Source organism: Epinephelus moara, chromosome 14 (assembly GCF_006386435.1).
Source record: "Epinephelus moara isolate mb chromosome 14, YSFRI_EMoa_1.0, whole genome shotgun sequence".
Taxonomy (NCBI): Eukaryota; Metazoa; Chordata; class Actinopteri; order Perciformes; family Serranidae; genus Epinephelus; species Epinephelus moara.
The window spans coordinates 13,116,529-13,138,622 of NC_065519.1; the positions used below are offsets into that span (position 1 = coordinate 13,116,529).

At 42.4% G+C, this 22,094-nt stretch overlaps 4 protein-coding genes across 5 annotated transcripts in view; all 4 read right to left on the minus strand.

The window, feature by feature from the left end:
- gna11b (guanine nucleotide binding protein (G protein), alpha 11b (Gq class)) overlaps positions 1–9,746 on the minus strand; it is a 34,509-nt gene extending 24,763 nt beyond the window's left edge. The window contains exon 1 of one of the 2 annotated variants that reach the window (XM_050062477.1): positions 8,570–9,746. In XM_050062477.1, coding sequence (XP_049918434.1) covers positions 8,570–8,705 — 136 coding nt within the window. In that variant the 5' untranslated portion in view covers positions 8,706–9,746. The remainder of the gene's footprint in view (positions 1–8,569) is intronic. The other variant, XM_050062476.1, reaches the window with a different exon arrangement.
- Positions 1–22,094, minus strand: part of LOC126401302 (uncharacterized) — a 95,753-nt gene that overhangs the window by 7,822 nt on the left and 65,837 nt on the right. The gene's annotated exons all lie outside the window — the stretch shown is intronic.
- Positions 10,650–15,542, minus strand: LOC126401303 (putative nuclease HARBI1). Its single transcript, XM_050062475.1, has 4 exons — positions 15,221–15,542; positions 13,152–13,700; positions 12,896–13,056; positions 10,650–12,652 (listed from the first exon to the last, which is right to left on the minus strand). The coding sequence occupies exons 1-4, from the start codon at positions 15,383–15,385 to the stop codon at positions 12,220–12,222; spliced, it is 1,308 nt and encodes a 435-aa protein (XP_049918432.1). The 5' UTR covers positions 15,386–15,542; the 3' UTR covers positions 10,650–12,219.
- On the minus strand, positions 17,382–21,568 carry tpgs1 (tubulin polyglutamylase complex subunit 1). The gene is made up of 3 exons (XM_050062479.1): positions 21,429–21,568; positions 20,951–21,340; positions 17,382–18,405 (listed from the first exon to the last, which is right to left on the minus strand). Exons 2-3 carry the CDS (start codon positions 21,286–21,288, stop codon positions 17,751–17,753), a joined length of 993 nt encoding a protein of 330 aa, XP_049918436.1. The 5' UTR covers positions 21,289–21,340; positions 21,429–21,568; the 3' UTR covers positions 17,382–17,750.

Sequence of the window (22,094 nt, forward strand, 5' to 3'; positions counted from 1 at the left end):
ATAAATATAATGGTCTGTTGGTATGAATACTGTTGGCTTATTTGGGTTTATGACTGTCCTTTTATGCTGCGCTTCACAACCCAATCTCAGCGGCGAGAGGAAATTTGCATAGATACAGCAGAGGTTTCAGTATTATCAAAACCTCAAAATTGGCATGAGCCAGATGTTAGCCTTTTTATCGCCGCCCTGGAAAGACACTGAATGAATCAGGCAGTCACAAGGCTAACCAAAATGTAGCGTGGGTCTCAATCTTTCACTAAATTCATCTTGGAAACTGGCCTCTTTCTGGCGTACAAAGGAAAGGGATTGAGCCAAGGCAGCCTGGAGCTACACAACACACACCAGCTGCCTAACCAACTGTGGACACACACGGATCCTGTGGTCAACCTCAAGGCACGGATGTTACCTTCACTGTGATGGCCCATTTTCTTTCCTTTTTCCCTGCAATGACCTGGGCAACGCACACAGTACAGAACTCCAGCGAAACACACGCAAGCACACAAAGGAGGCAGAGGACTGTATCGCTCTCAGCTCTGCTGCAGCTTTCCAACATGTGCTGCTTGCTGTCAGGATCCGGGCACAACACTACAGCTTTGTGCTGATGTCTCTGCATCTGCTGAGTGCTTCATGTGCGTGGGTGTCGGAGCTGTAAATTGAATATACATGCTATAGCATGCACTGCACATTATACACACCCGCAAACTCATACACCTTCATTTAACCACCTTAGGACGGCTTTGTCTGTTCACCAGTGAGTGTGCGCTGAGTGCTGTTCTGGTCGAGTGGGTGTGGGTGAGCAAAAAAAAAAAAAAAAAAAAATCAAATACAGGCTTTACAAAAGATTTGGAGCAAGCAGCAGTATTTTAGTCTGCAACACACACTCGATGCTCAGCTGCTACGAACTAAAAACAGCCAAATCCTAGATGTTGACATTATTTCTTAAGCCATAGTACTTATTTTGGAGAATCTCATCATGGAGATTCTGTGAGATAACATCGCTCCGTGTCCACACATGGGCAGAGCACGATTATGACACGTCTCTGATGCGTTGATTTAGATGTATCCAACACAAGAATTCAAAACCACATTGCAAGCTCCAAAAAAAAGACAAGTGTGGTCTATCATTCCAGATCCAACTGGAAACTGAAATATGAAGTGACAGAAGTCGAAACGGTACGATCACAGAGACGTGTGGGCTTTACTGTACGCAGCAGCTGGTGGGAGTAAACAGGAATGAACATGCCACCCTGTCAGCACAGAGCGCGCTGAAGATACTGGCAGTGAACTAAGAGGCAGGCTATGTCCCCGTCCTGTCTGGGGACCGAGGTAGCAGCAGTATGTGGGACAGTCACCATCTAGCCTCATTCACCCCCATATCTCCAGAGAACCAGCCATGACCCCATTTAAGTACGCGCGTGTGTGTGTGTTCATGTGTGCGCTGGTGAGCCACCGTGTAACAGACACCATGTCGTAAAGAGAGACAAAGGGTGTGTGTGAGGCTGGCTGAGGTGAGCTTGACTGCCTGAACATTTACTGGAATGTTCTGTGATGGAGAGCGAACCGTGTGTGCTTACTTCACTGTGACTTCAGGATTAATGAAGTGAGTGATGACTCTGTGACTTACAGTGAAATCGAGACATTTTAATGTTATACTTTAATCGTTCTTTATTATAAATAACTGAAACTGGCCACTTGGAACTGTACTGAGTGAGATGCTGCATCAAACCAACAAAACCTACTGCAATCAGGCTTTGTGAGATGATTCTCCAACACACTCTCACCCATAACAAAAACAAAGTATCACACAAAGTGCTGTTGTTGCAGTTATTCCAAGGCCTCACACACAATGCATGACATGCAGACTGTAATTTCTTTCCAAACGAATCTCAAACCTGCTCGTCACCATGACAATATGTTTACAGGTATCAGAAACTTGAATTTAATACTTTTTAACGGCCTTTTCAAGATAAGTTTATTCAAGGATTGCAGGTAAGTATCCTGTATGCTACACCACCAATGAAGGACCAATGAAATGTTCTCAATGGAGAAATTGATACACAAGCTATGACTACAAGAAGCACGACTAGAAAGAAACTTGGTAAAATGGACTCTATACAAGACTCAAAAAGACGACACTGTACTGGAACAATAATTCATACATACACTAATCCTTAAGGCTGTAAAAATGTGTATTTACCCGAGCAGTTTTTGTTTCATTAGCTCTTATTATTTTTCACTTATTTCATTATTTTATTATGCTGTTGCAACTGACATGTCAATGCCACAAAAATTGTTTTAATAAAAGATTTAAGTGGGAAACAAAAAAGGCTCCCATATGTCTCGTGCATGGGCAAGCTTTCTGTAGGAATATGGTTATTAAAGTGAGTCAGGTTAATTTAATAGCCTACATTTTACACTTGCAAACAGGTAAGTGCGTGTATAAAGTAAAAGGTGGGGACATACATGATTAGTCGCTAAAACATTGCCACACTCACTATAGTCGCCACCAAAAATACGAGATGGTTAAATATGGTTGCCCCAATGAAAATGTAATTTCAAAATGTAATGATCGGGCACGTTTCCTAAAGATTTATTTTCCAAAAGACTTTTTTTTTAAATGAATGTTATTTGTCAACTTTTATTTTGTGTGTTGTCATGTTTTGTAGGATAATGTCCAATGTTCACAGTGCACCGTGCAAAGTGTCACATTATTTTGCAAGCATACAAAATATAACCAACTAACTAATCCCATTTTTCAATGACTAATATAAATATAATAATAATATAATGTAAATTACTCTTATCATTTACACAATATGTTTTCAGACAGTGTTTAATCTTACAGAATTGTGCTCAATTTTGACTGTTATCTGAGTGTTTTCTTACGTTTAGACTTGTCTAAGTTTAAACATAAGGGAAATCAGTCGTTAGGAATATCCATAGTAAAAAGACTGTTGGGTTCAGTAGCAGGTTGAATGATTTGTAACATCAGAAATGTGGACTTTCACAAAGAAGAGCTCAAATAATTTTGACAAAAATAAATTAGAAATGGATATATGAAATTAAATAAAATGTTTGTTGCAATAAGTAGCTCAGAGATTCAAATTTATGACTATTTAATGACTTAAAATGTCTTAAATTTATTTTATAATACTAGGCCTTGAAAGTCATTAAGGGCCTAATATTATAAAATTAAATTTAGGACATTTTAAAACTTTAAAAATCTGCAGACACCCTGTGTTGAAGCAAAATCAATCAGCAAAAATGTATTTTCCGATAATTACAATTTTCTTTTCAACAGAACATTCGATTAAAAAAAAAGAAAAAGAAAAAAAAAAAAAACTTTTAGTTTCTCCAAAGTTACATGAAAGACAATCTTTGGGGTGCACTAAAAGCCTAAGGGTTTAAGGCGCTAACCATGAACTGAAAAGTCCCGTTGGAGTCTGGCTGGAGACCTTTATTGCATGCCACTCCCCATGTCTTTCTTTCTTTATATTTTGTCCCTTCTGTGCTGTTTACTTCCTCTTAAAAAGGCATTCAAAAAATTACAAAAATAAAGAAAATCTCAATTAAAAAAGGACCTATACTCGGCCTTGAAGATACTCCGAGAACTGGACAAGCTTTGCTTTTGATAAATCTTTTTTTTTTGCTGTTGTAGTATTTGTAGTTGTATCAATATGTCTGCATTCCTGCAAACAATGAGATAAAATCTAGCATTTTTACCAGAAAGAACAGATCACTTCCCTCACATTAAAGTCATCGAAGCATCTTAGTCAATGACGACAGAACATTTCCATTCACAGCAACGCTGCAGCCACATTCACCACCACATGTGCACAGAAAAATACAATGTGGTTGTCCAAGTGTTTCTCTGAGGCAATGCAGAAGGACTTACAATTACAGATCCGTTTCTTTCAAAGAGATTTTGGTCTATTTTCCATAAAACTACACTAAGAACAAGTGACATTAGATGTACTAGAGGCTGGACCAATATATTGGCTGATGTTAGCTTGTTATAGATAGATCAGTATTGGTGTACATCAGTTAATATGTTACAAGAAACTGCAGTGCAGCATCAAAAATGCTTCTATGAGCTGATGTTTAATGCCAATGTGTTGTTATCAGATTTTCTTAACTCTGAAATACTGCAAAGACCTGTCTCATAGTGATCTCCATATTAAAAAGTGCAGGATCTGACCATGATAAAGAGGATTTCAGTAATAACTGGCCATCCGCATAGCTCCACATTCACTGGCATTAAAAGTACCGTATCAAACACACTCTGAGACACACACACACACACACACACACACACACACAACCACTGAGGAGTAGAGCTAGAAGATCCCTATTGCCATATATGATCAAAATAAGACGGCTTGGCAAGAGAAGGAAGGTCAGCAATAAACATCTGAGCCTAACCCCTGATCCTCTTCCTGGTTCAATCAGTCTGTTCCTCTAAAGGGTGTCTTAACCTGGTAACAAGACGTACTGCTGAGACAGGGAGGATCAACAAGAACAACTCAATCAATGCGGACTTGGCACAAGACTGTACGTTAAACCTCCGCCTGGGATGGTGTGCTACCGAGCCATCCACAACGATTTTGGCTGTTGAGCCAACTTTTGCCCCAGTCAGACCTCTTTCTTAAATACTGTGCTTGACAAATTCTCTGATGACCAAAAGTGCCTTCCTGACGTCATTCTAGGGATTTTTTTACTGATCGCCAGACATTCTCTTCCTCGTATTTCATGTGAAACCCACATTTTCGCAAAATGCCAACTGGTATACTGACAGCTTGACTGGGAGCTTACACTTTGCCTCGGTCAGCACTTTAGGAAACCCTAAAGCGCTTGCCCTTCCATCTCACTTTACTGACCGTTCGCTCGCTCCAGCAGTTCATTTACCCGATGCAGCAAAGGCCACAGCTCCTGGTCCACTGTGTTTTGACCAAGTAGAGGCAAACCACTGGTCTGTGGAGCAGGAAGCTGTCGGTATGGCCTGATATGGCCTCAGTCACAGGCAGCCAGACTGTGGGCACTGCTGCAGCCCTGGCAGAGTTGTTATTTTCTGACCAAGTGGCTAAGCATGATGTTGTTAGAGCTTTTACCTGCAAAACTAAGCATTCAGCCTCACTGTAATTTCATGCCAGAACCAAACCTCATAACTGCTTTCAAGACATGGCTGTTTTGGCAATGAGTCCCGACCATTAAGTAAACCCTGCCAGGAAGGCAGAGGAACACTTAAGGAGGGTGGACCTGAACTGGTGTGAGAAATAAACACTTTCTTGGGGGAACAAGACAACCTATCAATCCAGGGCTGAAACATTTAGCAGATTAACGGATTAATCGGTCATTCTACAACTATTTTGATAAAGAGATTAATCATCAAAGTCATTTTCAAGCACAAATGCCAAACACTTTGTGGTGACGAAAACTCAAGTGTGAGAATTTGCTACTTTCTCTGTTTTACAATTCTGTAAAAAAAAAAAAAAAAAAAATGTCTTCCTTTATGTTTTGGACAGGCAAAACAAGCAATTTGAAGACATTACATTGAGCTTCAGGAAATTTTCATTTCTAAATATATTCTGCTTCTAATGTAATGCAACTTACTATATAGGTACATCCCCAAGATCCGCTTTTGGGCATCGAAGCTTCAGATAGAAATATCCGCAATTAATCGAAGCTTCAGGGGTATAATATGACAATTAACCTTTTGTTAGCATGCAGGTTGCAGTAGCATTAGCCGTAATAGCTAGACTTTGCAAGCTGGCTAAGCTGTTTCAGTTTTTAAATGATGTGCCAAGCTGGTTGTAGATCTGTGATATGCCAGTTTCTTTTGGCATACCTGGAACTTGACTTTTTGGGGGTCATCGTTGCAAATTTTGAAACTATTCCAGACACTTGACTTTTTTTGACATCATGCTAGCGTATCTGCAAGCTTGTCACGGATAGTCAAAGTCTCATAGTCACAAAAGTACACCTCTCACTGAGTTCAAATATCCTCATCTGAAAATGGCTACCATTAATTGTTGAAGCGTGGTGAATAATGTTGGATTATTTTTCTTAATTCATGGGCTATTTGGGATTTTTTTAAGGGCAATGGTACAGAAAAACAGAGCATTTGAATACTGATTTGGACATTGTTTACCATGGCAATGATCAAAGCTTCAAAGCAATCAGGTCAGCCGCATTACTAAGATTTATTTTAATAATCAGTAGTAAAAAAATGCATGTCACAATTTCCTAGCTCCCATTGTGACACCTTTAAATGTCTTGTTCCATTGTTTTTGTTCAAAAATACTCCATCTAAAATCATATAAAACGGAGAAATGCTGTAACTCGTCTCACTGGAGGACTTGGAACTAGACGCTAATGGCCTTTTTGCTTAATAAATAATTTAAATGATTATTTAAATTATTAGAATTTTTGCCAAATCCTTTTATCTTGATCAGCTAATTTTCTCAACCCTACATAAATCATTCCGAGATAAATCCAGACACGCAACATAAGATGTGAGCTGAATTATGATACCTTAAAAAGAAATCAGAATCACATGCCTCCACAAAATATCTTCACTACAGCTAAAGCTACAGCAGCCTTAAGTTGTACATTATGTACAAAAACTGCCAATACTCGGCCAGAAGGAGCGGCTGGGCACATTGCATTGAGCCCAGCTGAAATGTACAACCTATCTCCCGTACATACACTGAACTGCACGGCAGCTGATGACCGAACAACTCCCACAACATTCAACTGAGATGGATAAACGTCCAGTACTCAATACGCAGCTCTAATCGCCTTCCCTCTCCTTTAAAAAATACACTTGATGGAACGCGGTGGTTAAATGTTTAGAGACAGAAACAAATGTCTTCTTCCTCCAGTGAGGTGTGGAGAGGCAGGCGGCTCGCTGAGGGCCGTGGGCCTGAGAATAATGCCAGGGGATAATAGGAGTCAGTGACATCTCAAAGTCTCAGCAGCGGATGTGTTTAACCAAGCCTATTAAGACCTAGACTAATCCTGCCTTACACGTCCTTATCCAGGCGTCCACTGACAGCCTTAACTCACACAGGATGGGCCACTTACACCATGACTGATTGCAGTTCTTGCTTGCTTTCTGCCTTTCACACACTAACACTTAGATGAGTGTTTTTTTAATGTTTGCTGTCAAAATCAGTGATAATATGGACAAACTAAAATGCCAGAGGCAGTTATGTTTGAGTGTAAATGATCACTTAAATTTCTAAATATCCTGCAATCACTGTTAACCCAACCCTTTATTGATCATCTGGGAGGAAAAATAGGATCGCAGCACACAAGCAAACCATCGCAAAACTGTGACACAAAAACAAACGCCCCTTTTTATCCGCTCACTTTGGCCACCAGGTAGAAAAAGAGCGCAAGAGCGATTAAAATGTATGACACAGAGTAGAATATGTCCCATCAACGGTATGGCTCTAGTGTGGCCTACTTATCCGAGCTGAGGTATTCAACAGGGAAATGAAAGGAGACACACATGTCAAATAACCAGGGCTGCTTTTGGTGGGCGAGAAATGGGAGCAAACGTTTTGAAACTAAGGATGCAACCTAGATAATTCTAATTGTCCTAAAAATGGGTGGACACTTGCTTTTTTTCTGAGGAGCTTTCACACGTATCTGTTGTTTTTTAGTACGGCTTGCAGGGTCACATGCACAAGCAGTTAGAAAGTTACCCTGTTGGAAGATGCATGCACACAAAATGCATGTTCCTGAAAGCGCCACAAGCACGCTTGTGATGAACCACAGCCTAATGTTCCTTTTTGTATCCACAGAACTATGAATCAATGCAGCACAGAGCAACTTATTCAACAGCAGCTCCCACCTGCCCACACACCAGCTATAAAAATAGCTAACCTACTCAGCTAGACTCCAGGATGAGGGGGCAAATCCCTCAGTATCCTTGTCCTATGGAAGGGTAGATTTTTGACACTGGGTGCAGATTAAAAATCAACTGCAATTGATAAATGAATGAAAGGGCAGCCAGCATTTCTAGCTAAGGCACCTGAAGCCTCATCCAGTTGTGCAAATGTTATGCAACCCGGTGAAGGCAACAGTGTCCACAGCTAGCAATCCTGCTTCTTGTATTATCAAATGACCACAGAGGCAGCTTTAATGCTGACCGACTGATTAGCTACAGGGCTAGTCAATGATGTCAAACTGGCCCTCTGACAAGCATGTGGTAGCCTGCAAACTGTGACATCTTGGTAACTCCGTAGCCAAATGAGCTGCTGTCTGCACACCAATACACTGCGTTAGGGTAAAGACAGCACGGATGGCTAGCTGTGGCTATGTTGCAGATATGCACCTGAAGCAGCCAGCTAACTAATTCCCCTCAGCAAGCTCCAAGACAAGCCACGCATTTCGGAAATCCTGCCATAACGTTACTCATAGTGAACCCAGGCTCCCAGCTAGCAGCCTTAACGAGTAGCATATTTGCTAGCATCGCCAAGAAGGCCCAAGAACGTTAGTTTTCCCATGCATACACCGAAACAAGACATGACAGCAGACATTTGAGGATTAGCATGCCACATACCGAGGAGAAGTAATTTCAGCTCTCTCCTGGAGTCTCGCTTATCTCGGCGGAGTTGTTTGTCAATTTCTGCATTGATTCGTTTCGACTCCTTCGCCTCTTCGCTCAGGCAGCAAGCCATCATGGACTCCAGAGTCATCCCCTCTGGTTTTGGCAGCCCGGTTAAGACGGGACCCGACACACGGTTTCAGCTTCTCCCCGAATCCCCCGGCCCTCGCGTCGATCTCGGGCGAGATGAGGCGGGTCTGTCGGGCTGGAGAGGATGGATGGACCGGGACTGGGGGAGGGGAGACTAGCTAGGGGCCTCGTTGTCAAGTTGTCCCCCCCAGCCGAGAGCGACTGCGACTTCACCCGGGTGATCTCGGCAAATCACGGGAGATTCGGACAGGGGGGAGGAGGGAGTCAAGAGACGTTGGTGGCGGGGCCTCCCCGAGATGCTCTGCCTTAAAACAGCTAATGTCAAAAATGACTGCAACCGCCGCAGATTAGCCACTTAACACCTGGTTTATATCATTAACCCCCTCTTGTCACCTGGTGCTCCGAGTCTAGCTTGTCTTTTTCTGTCCAATTCTGTCCTCACAATCCGCCAAAAGTGGTTCAAAACTGCAGTGTCGCGACATCCAAACCCGTAACAGTTGATTTCTGTGCAGTCTCACCAACGTTAGCTAGCTAACTGACGCTAGGGGAAAAAAGTAGTAGTCCGTAGCTAGTAAGCTAATAACCGTTATGGCACTATCTACGCCGCAGCGATGCGTCCCGTTTTCTAACTAACTACATTAGCTAACGTTGGCTAACTCACACGTAACGGCTACGGTAGCAGCCTTGCTAGCCCGCTAGCTCACTTAACAACGCCTCGGCTAATGTTGTGTCAACCCGCAGTGATTGAAACAGCGAGCTGGTTGAAGGAATTTGTCCGCCTAGCTAGCGATAGCAGGGCAGCACCCCATCACATCCTGACTCATTTTGACGGTAAAACACAAGGCGACTACCGCAGCCCTGGAAAAAGAGGGGGGTAAAATGCGTGCCGGACCGGTGGCTTTAGCCTGAAATGTATGCGCTGCAAACAGCTGGCTTTCGGGTAGCTCGTCGCTGGAACAAGGTCGGCACACACACCAGTCTGATGCCAAGCGAGGAGGAGGAGATACTGTGGTGTTGAGTGACAGACGGAGGGCTGCATGAAAAAGGTTGGTGACAGACCAATTGAATGGACGAGGCGGGTCCTACGCGGTGGTGAGCGCACAAGTTGTCTCGTTGAGAAGATGCAAAACCCATGCATGAATAAAGGATGCCTTATTTTCAGATTTTACAGGCAATGCATGTGAGATCATAACTAAATCAAGTCCATGCTGCACACTCCTCTGCACTGCTGGGAAAAAAAATCTATCAAACTGTGGTGCAACAGCTCATCATCAAAGACAGAAGGCATTTCAATAAGTACATAATCCCCATCAATTCATCAATAACCTGCAGCACAATGCAAGCATCAGCTCAGACACATTATTAGTGATGACTGTGGTGGCTGTATGCTGTGGTAGCAGGGACATCTTGTGGCCCCAGTGTTGAGTTGCATGTACTCATTCATTAAGTGCAAACTGGTTACCAGGAATGAAGCAAACATCATTTTGTACATTTTTCTACAACTGTTTACAAACAGACTCAAAGACAGGATTAAACCATATGCAACAAACTTACACAAGTCTTTATGCAGTGATGTACCATATAAAAATGTACAAAACAAAATAAATGAGCACAGTAAATAGAAAAAGTCTATGACATTGCAAACAGCCCCTCCAGGCTGTGATGCTTATGACACAATAGAAAACAATTGTTTGATTTTCTGACAAGTTTGTTGGTCTTTGATCCTTACCACTGTGGATGGATTACTGAACGCACCTATTGGGCACAAGCCCAGGGACCCAAAGTGTCAGGGGCCCCCTCTAGCCTTCACCTGCAAGATGTCACTCGAAGTGACACGAACTGACCAGGAAGAGACTCAAAACTAATACAAAGAAACCTAAAATGACTACAAAAAGACCAGAAAAAAACACAAACGACTACAAAGAGACACAAAGAGACTCACGACTACTACGAAAAAGGGAAAAATAACTTTATAGAGGCACAGAATAATGTAAAGCAACTACAAAGAGATGCAAAACAACCAAAAAGAGACACAAAACATCTACAAAGAGATGCAAGATGACTACTAAAAGGGGTAAAACAACCACAAAGACACATAAAATGACAAAAAGCAACCACAAAGCAAGACAAAACCGCTGCAAGGATACACACAGAGACTCACGACAGCAAACAAAAAAGGGCAAAAACAACCATAAGGAGACGTAAAATAATGTAAAGCAACTACAGGGAGATGCTAAAGGACCAAAAAAGACACAAACAACTACAAAGAGATGCAATATGACTACAAAAAGGGGCGAAACAACCACAGACACATAATGAATGAACAACTTCTATGAGATGCAAAACAGCTGCAAAGAGACACAAAGAGGCTCATGACAACTACAAAACAGGGAAAAACAACCATAAAGAGACATAAAATAAAATAAAGCAACTACAGAGAGATGCAAAATGACCATACAGAGACACAAAACTACTATGAAGAGATGAAATATGACTACAAAAAGGGGCAAAACAACCACAAACACACACAAAATGTCTAAAAACATACACAAAAAGACCAGAAAGAGACCAAATACAGTTACAAAGAGATGCAAAACAGCTGCAAATAGACACAAAGAGACTCATGATGACTACAAAAAGGGAAAAATAACCATAAAGAGACATAAAATAACATAAAGCAACTACATAGAGATGCAAAATGACTAAATAAAGACACATAACTACCACAAATTGATGAAATACACCTACAAAAAGGGGCAAAACAATAAAACCAAAAGACACAAAATGACTAGAAAAACACAAAAAGACCACAAACAGACGAAGCACAACTACAGTGAGATGCAAAACAGCTGCAAAGAGAAACAAAGACACTCAAGACAACTACAAAAAGGAGAAAAACAACCACAGAGACACATAAAGATGCAAAGTAATTACAAAGAGATGCAAAATGACCAAAAAGAGACACAAAACAAAGAGATGCAATACAACTACTTTAAGGGGCAAAACAACCACAAAGAGACACAAAACAACAACAAAAGAGAGACTCAACAACTATTAAGTCTGTGTGTCTTCCTCCTGTGCAGGCGAGGTGCTGGGGGCCTTCAGCATGTCTGTGCCCAAAGGTCTGTCTCGTAATCGGCCCATGCTACTGCTTGTGGGGCAGAACATGTAAAGACGGTCGGATGGTGGCACATGGTAAAAACATGTTCCTGCCTAAATCAAAAGTATGTTTCCTATGGTGGATGCATCATGATTTACGGACATCTCAGACTTGATTTGAGGTCTAAATTTTCAGGTTTAGCTTATTTTCAGTCAGTCTTTGCTTTACTTTGTCCATCTCTGGGTCATTTAAGGTTCAACCATCATTTGAGATCTATGCTAACATCTGAATGCTTTCACAGTCCTTTAAGTATGCATAAAAATACATGTTCAAAACCACTCAACAAGCACCATGTGGCTAAAAAATATACTGTAACAGTACACGTTTAAGGGATTAGTCTTTACATGTAGCATTTTTAATTGTTCTGCTCTTCAAAGTAGTTACAGAAGAGTTGTCGGACCTCCTCGCCTTGACTTTGGTCAGTGCTGGTCGAGGTGAGCTGCTTGTGGCTGGGCTGAGGGCTCTCTGCCTCCGACACCTCCTGCTGCCACTCCTCCTTGAAGGCGTCCCCGTGGGACTCGCACATGTTGTGCAGAATGCAGCACGCCAGAATCATGGTGGGCACCACGTCCAGTCCGCAGTCGTTCCTCTTGCTCAGACACTGCCAGCGAGCCCTCAGCCTCAGCAGCGCCTCCTCAGACACACGCAGAGCTCTGGTGAGCCGCCGATTGAAGAGCCGCTGTGGCTCCGTCAGCGCCGTGTGGCTGATCCTCCTACCCTTTTCCTCAGGATAGGCCTTCATCAGCCAGCTCTGGAGAGGGTAGCAGGCCTCCCCCAGCAGCACATACCTAGACACAACAGACGGACTCAGCATTGTTCAGTTTCAGCTTTTATTCAGCTCAAAGAGGAGGAGGTTGGAGAGCTGCCAGCTGTAAATATGCAAACATGTTTGAGTGGAGTGTGGCAGCATTAACTGGCCTGAGGTTCACTTAGGAGGCAAGATAGAAGTGTGCGTACAGTATCCTTATATGTCTGAAAATATGGCTGCTTAGATCCTGATTCAACAGTTATGCTGTTGACTTTAATTTTACCTGAGTGGTTTTCCCATGAAGTCAGATGGCGTGGCAGGCGACAGTCCACCCTCTGCAGCTGTGGCCCACAGCGATGAGTTCTGGAAGATATCAGCTGGGTCTGTCCCGCCTGGGAAACTGGCACATACATCCCAGAATTGTCCCCGTCCACTGACAGCCACCTCAAAGCCACCAAAGAGACAGACAGAGGTAAGGAGTCAACATCTGATAGCAAGCGAGCGTGTACTTTCATCAGTGTAAAGGGCGCCCTCTCTACCTGAGACAGCACTGACAGCCAGCCAGCAGGGTTGGCATAGTCCGACGCGTTGTTTGATGGGGTGATGATAGCTGTGTGGAGGGTTGCTATGGCAGCAACACAGTGAGGGAAGCCCCAGTTGGACAGGAAGAGCTGGGCTGAATCCTCCAGCTCCTGCTCACTGGGGGACCGCAGATAGATGGAGCTGAGGAGCGCCACGATGGCGTGACACATGTCCCTAACACACCTGCACACGGTGGACTTCCCCACGCCAAACAGGGTGCTGATGGTGCGGTATTCGATGTTGGATGCCAGCCGCCACAGAGCCACTGCTACACGTTTCTCCACCGGCAGCGCCAGGCGGAAGCTGGTGTCCTGGCGAGCCAGACGGGGCCTCAGCTTGTCACAGAGGTAGAAGAACGTCTCCCGGCTCATACGGAACTTATCCAGCCAATCAGACGGCTGGAACTCTGTCATCACCACCCGCTCCCACCAGTCAGTGCTTTGAGTGGTGGTCCAGGGACGAGTGCGGATGCGGACGTTGGAGCGGATCCCTCCTGCTATCATCATCTGATGAGAAGAGGTTAATGATAAAATAAATTCCCACTGACAGTAAAGATGGTTCCCCTTAAGGTTTCCTTAAAATGTTCACTTAAGTATTTATGGTTTTATCTTTGTCTCATACTTAAGGAATCCCTTGAAGGTTGCACAAAAGACCTTTCGTTAAGATTTTCCTTAAAGATCTAATTAAGGTTTCCTCAAAATAAAATCTGTTGCAAAAAACATTCTTAAGTCTTCTCTTTAAGGTTTCCTTAAAATGTTCACTTAAGTATTCTTGGTTTTATCTTTGTCTTTGAATTATACTTAAAAAGTCCCTAGACCGTTGCACAATCAACCTTAAGTTAAGATTTTCCTTAAAATCCTAATTAAGGTTCCGTCCAAATGAAATCTGTTGCACAAAACACCCTGAAGTCTTCTCCTTGAGGTTTCCTTAAAATGTTCACTTAAGTATTTATAGTTATATCTTTGTCTTATACTTAAGGATCTCTAGACTGTTGCACAAAAGATCTTACGATAAGATTTTCCTTAAAGATCTAATTAAGGTTTCCTCAAAATAAAATCTGTTGCATTCTTAAGTCTTCTCCTTAAGGTTTCCTTAAAATGTTCACTCAAGTATTTATGGTTTTATCTTTGTCTTTGAATTATACTTAAGGAATCCTTTAATCATTGCAAAAACACCTTTGCAACCAAAGCCAGGTTAAAAAAAAACAAACAAAAAAAACAACTTAAGGTACCCCTGACTCTATCTTAACTCCAACATGACTGAGCTCATGGTGATAAATGAAAAAAAAACAAAAAAAACACAGAAATTAAGCCTTTAGTGTCATAATTAAGGAGAAAATTAAGGTGTTTTGTGCAACCAGTCCCAGGTTTTTATATTTGCTGCTCAACCTAAAGCAGAAGCTATTTGATGAACAGGGTTTGACAATGTGTCTTCTTTGTTTGTACCAGTAAAGTTCCAAAAAGAATTTAAATAATAATAATAATAAAGACTTACTTTACATTCATTCCATGATTTCATCCCACATGTCATGCTCTTACAAAAGTTGTTAAAAACCATTGATTTTAAGGCTTTATTGAGACTATAATTTATTTTAAACTGTCGGTGCAGTAGAGGTGTTTAAAGGGATTTGTGTGCTTTTGTCATTTCCAGAAATTACCATGTTTTTTACCTTAAATAGAAAAATGTTTGGTTTATTCGAAAATTTCTAACCAATACATTTTATGATACTTGAAGCTAAATTATGTATCCTAAATGTAAATACACTAAGAATATTTTGTTCTTAACTTTATTCCAAAAGTTATGCACAACACTTCCAGCGGTTTCAAAAATGTGTTAAAATGTTGTCCCAATTTTTGGCAGCTTCTAGCTTACTGAAATAAATAAATCTCAAAAATATAGTGTTTAATTACTGGAAGTGTTCTGGGTTAATGTGACAAAGTGTACATCAGCATTTAGCCTATAGGCCTATATGATATATGAGTGGTTATATTGGGGTATACAATGAGCCCCAGAGGGCGGCACTGACCATGAGCATCCTCCTCTGTCTCTGGAAGAAATACTGCCGATGTCTGATGCGTCTCTGGATCTCATTGCGCCTCTGGATGTTGGCGTTGTTGATGTCTCTCCTGCGCTTCAGGAGCATGTAAGTCATCAGGAACATGAAGGAGCACAACTGCTCCTCTTCCTCCATTTTGACAGCTTCAGCCGGGAGGCAGCACGCGAGGCTTTCAGCTGTGGTGATGGCTGTAATGTGTACCAGGAGGTTCAGGTGTTGTTACAGGTAACAGTCCTGTCATTTCAACACAGGCTGTGACAAACTGGTTTACTACTTCCGCTGTCTTCCTGTTTGGACTGAGAACCAGAGAGGTGCTGCCATCTAGTGGGTGAAAGCGAGTACTGGTTTGTTATTATAAATTGAGGGGTTTTCACTTTCTTTATGTGCAAAAGTTCATATTCAGAGGTACAAACAGAGAAATAGACCAAAAAAAATAATGAGTATACATTATATGTTGCCATAATATAATATTTCACTAACATAATGGTAACTTGGTAAGCTTTTTTTGTTCTTAACATGGGATAAGATGGTGCTATGTTGTTTAAATTAATTAATAATACCAGGAGGCAGTTTCTTATTTCTATCAGATCCATTGGACACCTTAGGAATCAAACGGACATGGGTAGACAAACTGAATACAGCACTAACAGATGAAGTCTGGGATGAACATTTAAGGAATATACACAACTGTTCAGCCAATGTAGCATGTAGAATGTAACTTAGTCTCATACAGTTCAAAACTTAACATAGACTCTGTTATTCCAGGGACGTCATTATGAGCAGATTCTACAGGTAGAGCTTTAGGAGGTGTGATTGGAAAAACTAAGGTGCTAAGATATATGGGTTTTGCCACATACACTCACTTATATCAGTCTTGTGTTTGTCCTATTCTGGACTACTCATCTGGGGTTTGGGGATCCATACATTTCAATGAAAGTATAAGTGTGCAAAATAAGGCAAATCGGTACTTCCTAGGGGTCCATAGATATGCCCTCATATCTGCTGCTAACGGTGATATGGGGTGGGTACCGTGTGAGGTTAGGTGGAAGGCCAACATGGTAAACCTGTGGGGAAAAAAATAGCTTGACCTACCAAACAATAGACTGGCACACATTTTCAGATGGAGTCTTTCAGTAGGAGGTGGATGGGCATCAGAAATGTGTGATCTTTGTCATGGGCTTGCGCATCTCTACAGCCACAGACAGAAAGTGGATACGGGGATGTTCAAAGAGCTTGCCATGACAAGGTATAAAAACAAGGGTGGAGGAAAATATTGTTTCAGCACTGAATAAAAATTGTCATGCAACACTGCGTGATCTGTTCTTCAGTACTTTGCTCTTTTTAGGTTCCCTGAAGTCTCTTTCTTCAGGACTATTGCTGGGGAAGAATTTTGTCCTCCTTGGTCTTGGACCTTGCAAAAGGGCTTGCTCATGCATCCCTAAGTACTTTCTAATCACTCACATCTTTATTTGTCCCATCATCAACTCTGTAAGCTCCCGTCTTTGCTCTGATTTATTAGTGTCTGGCACTTTATTAGCATTCTCTTTAGTTGCAGATTTGACATAAGAAGTGAACATCCAATGTTTATTTCCCTAAATGTTTTCTGCAACAGTGCCTTCATCAGGGTGCCATGGCTCCGATCAAACTCATTGTCCGTATTCATTCATTTTCCGTAACCGCTTATCCTGTTGGGGTCGCGGGGGGCTGGAGCCCATCCCAGCTGACATTGGGCAAGAGGCAGGGTACACCCTGGACAGGTCACCAGACTATCACAGGGCTGACACACAGAGACAAACAACCATTCACACTCACATTCACACCTACGGGCAATTTAAAGTCACCAATTAACCTGCATGTCTTTGGACTGTGGGAGGAAGCCGGAGCACCCAGAGAAACCCACGCTGACACGGGGAGAACATGCAAACTCTGCACAGAAGGGCTCCCCCATCATGGGTTTGGACCAGTAACTCTCTTGCTGTGAGTCAACAATGCTAACAATACAGCAGCATCACAAACTGCAGTCTCTGAGAGGACGCAGAGTTCCTAACCAACACCCCTCTCAACAATAAAGGAGGATTTATTACAGGGTTGTTGTATTGAACTGCATTAGATGTAGATCAGTACACAGTGTTACTTTCTAATGTGAGCATTTATTGGCAAAGGCAGAACAATAATGGAAACTGACAGGATCAATGCTGATCTCAAGGAATGCATTTAGTCCATGAAAGTAGCTCCTTCACACAGCACAGCGGCTGCTTGCTTTGTCATGGCAGATGTCGATTTCTCATCTCTTCCACTTTAATAAGTTCAATAACAGACATCAAACAATATGTTTTACAATTAGTGTTATCTTCAAAACAATCAGGGGTTAGTGTCGTTCTTAAGAGGAGGTAATATCACAATATGTGAGTGTGGGTTAGAGGAGGTACACACAAGGTTGTTATTTACCCTACATAAGATTGCTGGACATCCATAAATCATGAAGAGACAGACAGGAAACCTAAGACAGAACTTTCACTCGAGTGATAAAGAGCTCTGCTGCTGCATTCTCAAACTCCTTTGCGTCCATATCACCACCTGGGCCCCGTGTCTGTGACCCAGCCATGGCCTGACCCAGCTTGTATGGAGAGATCTTGGCACTGGCCTCCAGGTAGCGTATAGCCTTCATGTTAACCTCCATACAGCAGTTAGCTTTAGCATTAGCATTCACACAGCAGTTTGCCTCGCAGCCTTGGGAAGTCTCCAGGGCTTCCTTTAAGGTCCCCAGCACGGCCAGGCACAGCGCCCGCGATGCAGGCCCTTCATCCGGGCAGCACACCTCAGCGTAAAGCCTCTGAGCCTGCCGAATATAGTCTGAGAAAACTGCACACGTGAGCACGCCGTGGCGGAAAACATCATAAGGGACGGCCTCGTGGTCTTGGCAATGGAGGCGGCGGAGAAGCGGGGCGGATGTGGAGGCAGGGACTCCGCCCTCACTGCAGAGGCACTGCAGAGTCTGTGTGTACAGGCCTCCTCTCACGCCTCCTCCCCCTGCTTCTGTCGGGCTGGTGGTGCAGGAGCCATCAGGGCCTTCAGGAGCCTCGCCTGCACGTCTACGGGGCTTGTTGAGGTTCAGAAGGTCGTAGGCCACGCAGACGTTGTTGCTGAATGCAGATCTGGGTTTAGAATAAGAAAAGGGGTAACAGAAAGCAAATCATCAGTTTGTCTTTTAAACAGACTTGCACTTGTATAGCGCCTGTCAAGTCTTCCATCAACTCAAATCCTGTTCACGCTACATGTCGCATTCACCCATTCACACACACATTCATACGCCACTGGCCGAGGGCCCATACAAGGCACCACCTGCTCAGCTAAACATTCACCTGCACTCACACACTGATGCAATTTGGGGTTCAGGGGCTGACTGCACAAAACACCTTCAATTAAGATTTTCCTTCACCTCCTGAGACCCTGTGTCCTTATATGAGGACATTACATTATGGGTTTACGGGACCTTCTGCTTAACTACTTAACTTAACATACTTAACTTAGACCTGTTGTCCTCGTTCGTGGACAAGTTTTTTGTGCCATCTAGTGGTAGTAAGAGCACAATATAGTAATCCATGTAAAAACAAGATGGCAGCCGTCTCCTCCAAGTCAGACTGCAGCCGATCCCGACAAAAAAGTGGACAAGGTCCAAAACTTGATCACATTTTATGGTTGAAACTTGTTTATTTACGATAAATAACATTTGTAGTTTGATATGGCAACACATTTGACCAATTTTAGCAACAGTAACAAGATACAACACTCTTAATTAGGAAGTACTCGTATGAGGACATTGGGACTTTATTGTTGTCTCGTTTGAGGACACTGGCACTTTATTATTGTCTCATTTACTGACACTGGCACTTTATTATCGTCTCGTTTGAGGACACTGGGACTTAATTATTGTCTCATTTGAAGACATTGGGACTTTATATTATCGTCTCGTTTAAGGACACTGGGACTTAATCATCGCCTTGTTTGAGGACATTGGGACTTTATTATCATCTTGTTTTAAGACATTGGGACTTAATATTATCGTCTCGTTTAAGGACACTGGGACTTTATTATCGCTTTGTTTGAGGACATTGGGACTTAATTATTGTCTCGTTTGAGGACACTGAGACTTAATTATCGTCTCATTTGAAGACATTGGGACTTAATATTATCGTCTCGTTTAAGGACACTGGGACTTTATTATTGCCTCGTTTGAGGACGTTGGGACTTAATTATCGTCTCGTTTAAGGACACTGGGACTTTATTATCGCCTCGTTTGAGGACATTGGGACTTAATTATCGTCTCGTTTGAGGACCTTGAGACTTTATTATTGTCTCATTTTAAGATATTGGGACTTAATTATCGTCTCATTTGAAGACATTGGGACTTAATTATCGTCTCGTTTGAGGACATTGAGACTTTATTATTGTCTCATTTTAAGACATTGGGACTTAATTATCGTCTCATTTGAAGACATTGGGACTTAATTATCGTCTCGTTTGAGGACATTGAGACTTTGTCATCGTCTCGTTTTAAGACATTGGCACTTTATTATCGTTGACAATATTTAGTTTTTATACCTATCGGTTCCTACTGATTTCAAATAGCTAGGAGAAATTAAAAATGCATACCAAACAAAAGTTCGGGTCGCAGGAGGACATAGGTAAGCTCCAGGTAGTGGGAATCAAGTGTGTGGAACGGGAAGCAAACGGTTTTTGACCGTGATATATAAGCATGTCATGAAAGTGTATTGGCATGGAAATGGAATAATGATTACATATGGACAATGCTGTCACCCTTCTATGTCATGGTAAACATTTATATTATAGTGAGAATAAATGGATCGCTAGATAACACGCACTAGACATCGATGCAGACGTCTGGACCAAGTCTACCCGTTTGCCCCTTAGTGGCTTGTTCAGACATTCTGTTTTGTTAAAAGTCACTACACTGTACCTTTAATAAGCCATTCGTTACACTTCATAAACCATGTGGCCATTATGCATAGGTGCAGATTTTTGGGGAGGGGGCAAAGGGGACATGTCATCCTCAATATCTAGATCACATGCAATTGTGTGGGGTAAAGAAGGTTGTGACAGTATGCAATCTCAGAAACAGCGGTTGCAATCTGCCACAAAAGGAAAAGATGAGCAAGCAACTATATGCACAGTTGAAGCAGGGAGTACCGTGACATGATTTCCACCATAAACTGATGCAGACAAAGGCACAAATTGGTGCATTAAAATTCACCAGAATGCAGGAAACTACGTGTATGATGCTCAAAATTTACACCCCAGACCCCCCAAACCTACATCCTTGTCTTTATGTTGCAGTTTGTTACCAGTGCCATTGTCTATAAAAATGATGCAGCATACTGTGCCTGTATTTTGGCACCATTAGCACTGTGGTGAGTTACTCTAAAACACCCACACCTAGTCATAATTACATGTTGATCAGACCTGTAAGTATATTACTATAATATTCACAGTGACAGTCAGGGAAGGCTGCAACAGAGTCTACCAAACACCCTGGGGTGCAGAGCAAAACTATGGATAACTGGATTATTTAAATGCTTAGGTTAGCACAGTGAGTGAATGTATGGGTTTGATCATTGCCTCTAGTCGATTAATATTCGGTCAATTAGGAAAAGGTAATGTCAAAGGAGGATGTACCCGGACCTCTGGGAGTGGTGAGCCAGCCGCAGGTGCCACAGTGCCCGGTTAAGATGCTGCTGCTCCTGCGCGCCTGCGCTCAGCGGCCCGTTGTTCAGCTGGTCCCCGTCGCTGCCTCCAGCTGTGCCGGTCTCCGTCACAGAGGCGAGGTTACAGAAGTGGTCGGCCAGGAACCCAATGGGATCGTCCGATCTGGCCTCGACCATCTTCAGGATGGCCCCGCGGAGCAGCTCTCCCACCCCGGCCTGCGACAGGAACTCCCTGTCGCTGTCCGACTTGGTGGCTTTGCCCTCGGGAATCCCTGGAGGAGTTGCCCCGGACCGGCGCTTCTCCTTGTCCGCCATTGCTGATGACGTCCCGTGTCGCAGCGACGGCAGCGGAAGTGATTTAAGACGGCTCGGGAGACAGGAAACAGACCAGTTTATAGCGGTTTATATTGATAATATATATCACAATAAAATGTGGTTAAATTAGGAATATTTACTGATTTAAACAGCGGAAAGCCTCCGAACAAAAGACCCGTCTGTAAAATCCCTCCGCGCTGTCTGTCTGGTTGCTATGGACGCTGTCTGACAGCTGTGTGCGTCAAATAGTCCGTGCAGGGGCGCGCGTAGTGATTCTGATCCCTGGGTAAGACAGAGGAAGAAGCCCCCCTTGAGAACAAAGTCAAATTACCGTAAAATTCAAAAAGTATTTGGATTTATTTATTTCATTTTATTTTATTTTATTTTTTATTTTATAAGGACAACGCACATTACTCAACATTAATATCCAAAATTAAACCACTGAATTCATAACATGGAAATATTATACTTTGAAAACCATTCATCAGATTTTTCTTTGTTCTGAATTCGACGCTATGAAATTAAAATATTAATTTATTGCAATTTCAAAAGCTGAATTTGAATATATCCATTTTTCAGTGTCCACAAAGTCAGATCCAAAATTAAGTTTCAGACTTTTTTTTCATTCTGAATTCACCGCTATGAAATTAAAACTTAATTTATGTATTCAATAATTTCTTTAAAATTTATTGCAAATAATGTTACTCCCACTAACTTTTTAGTTTATTTCTTATAGTCTGAAACTTAATTTTGGATCTGAATTTGTAAGTACTTGAATAAAGATACACGTAAAAACCCTGCATTTA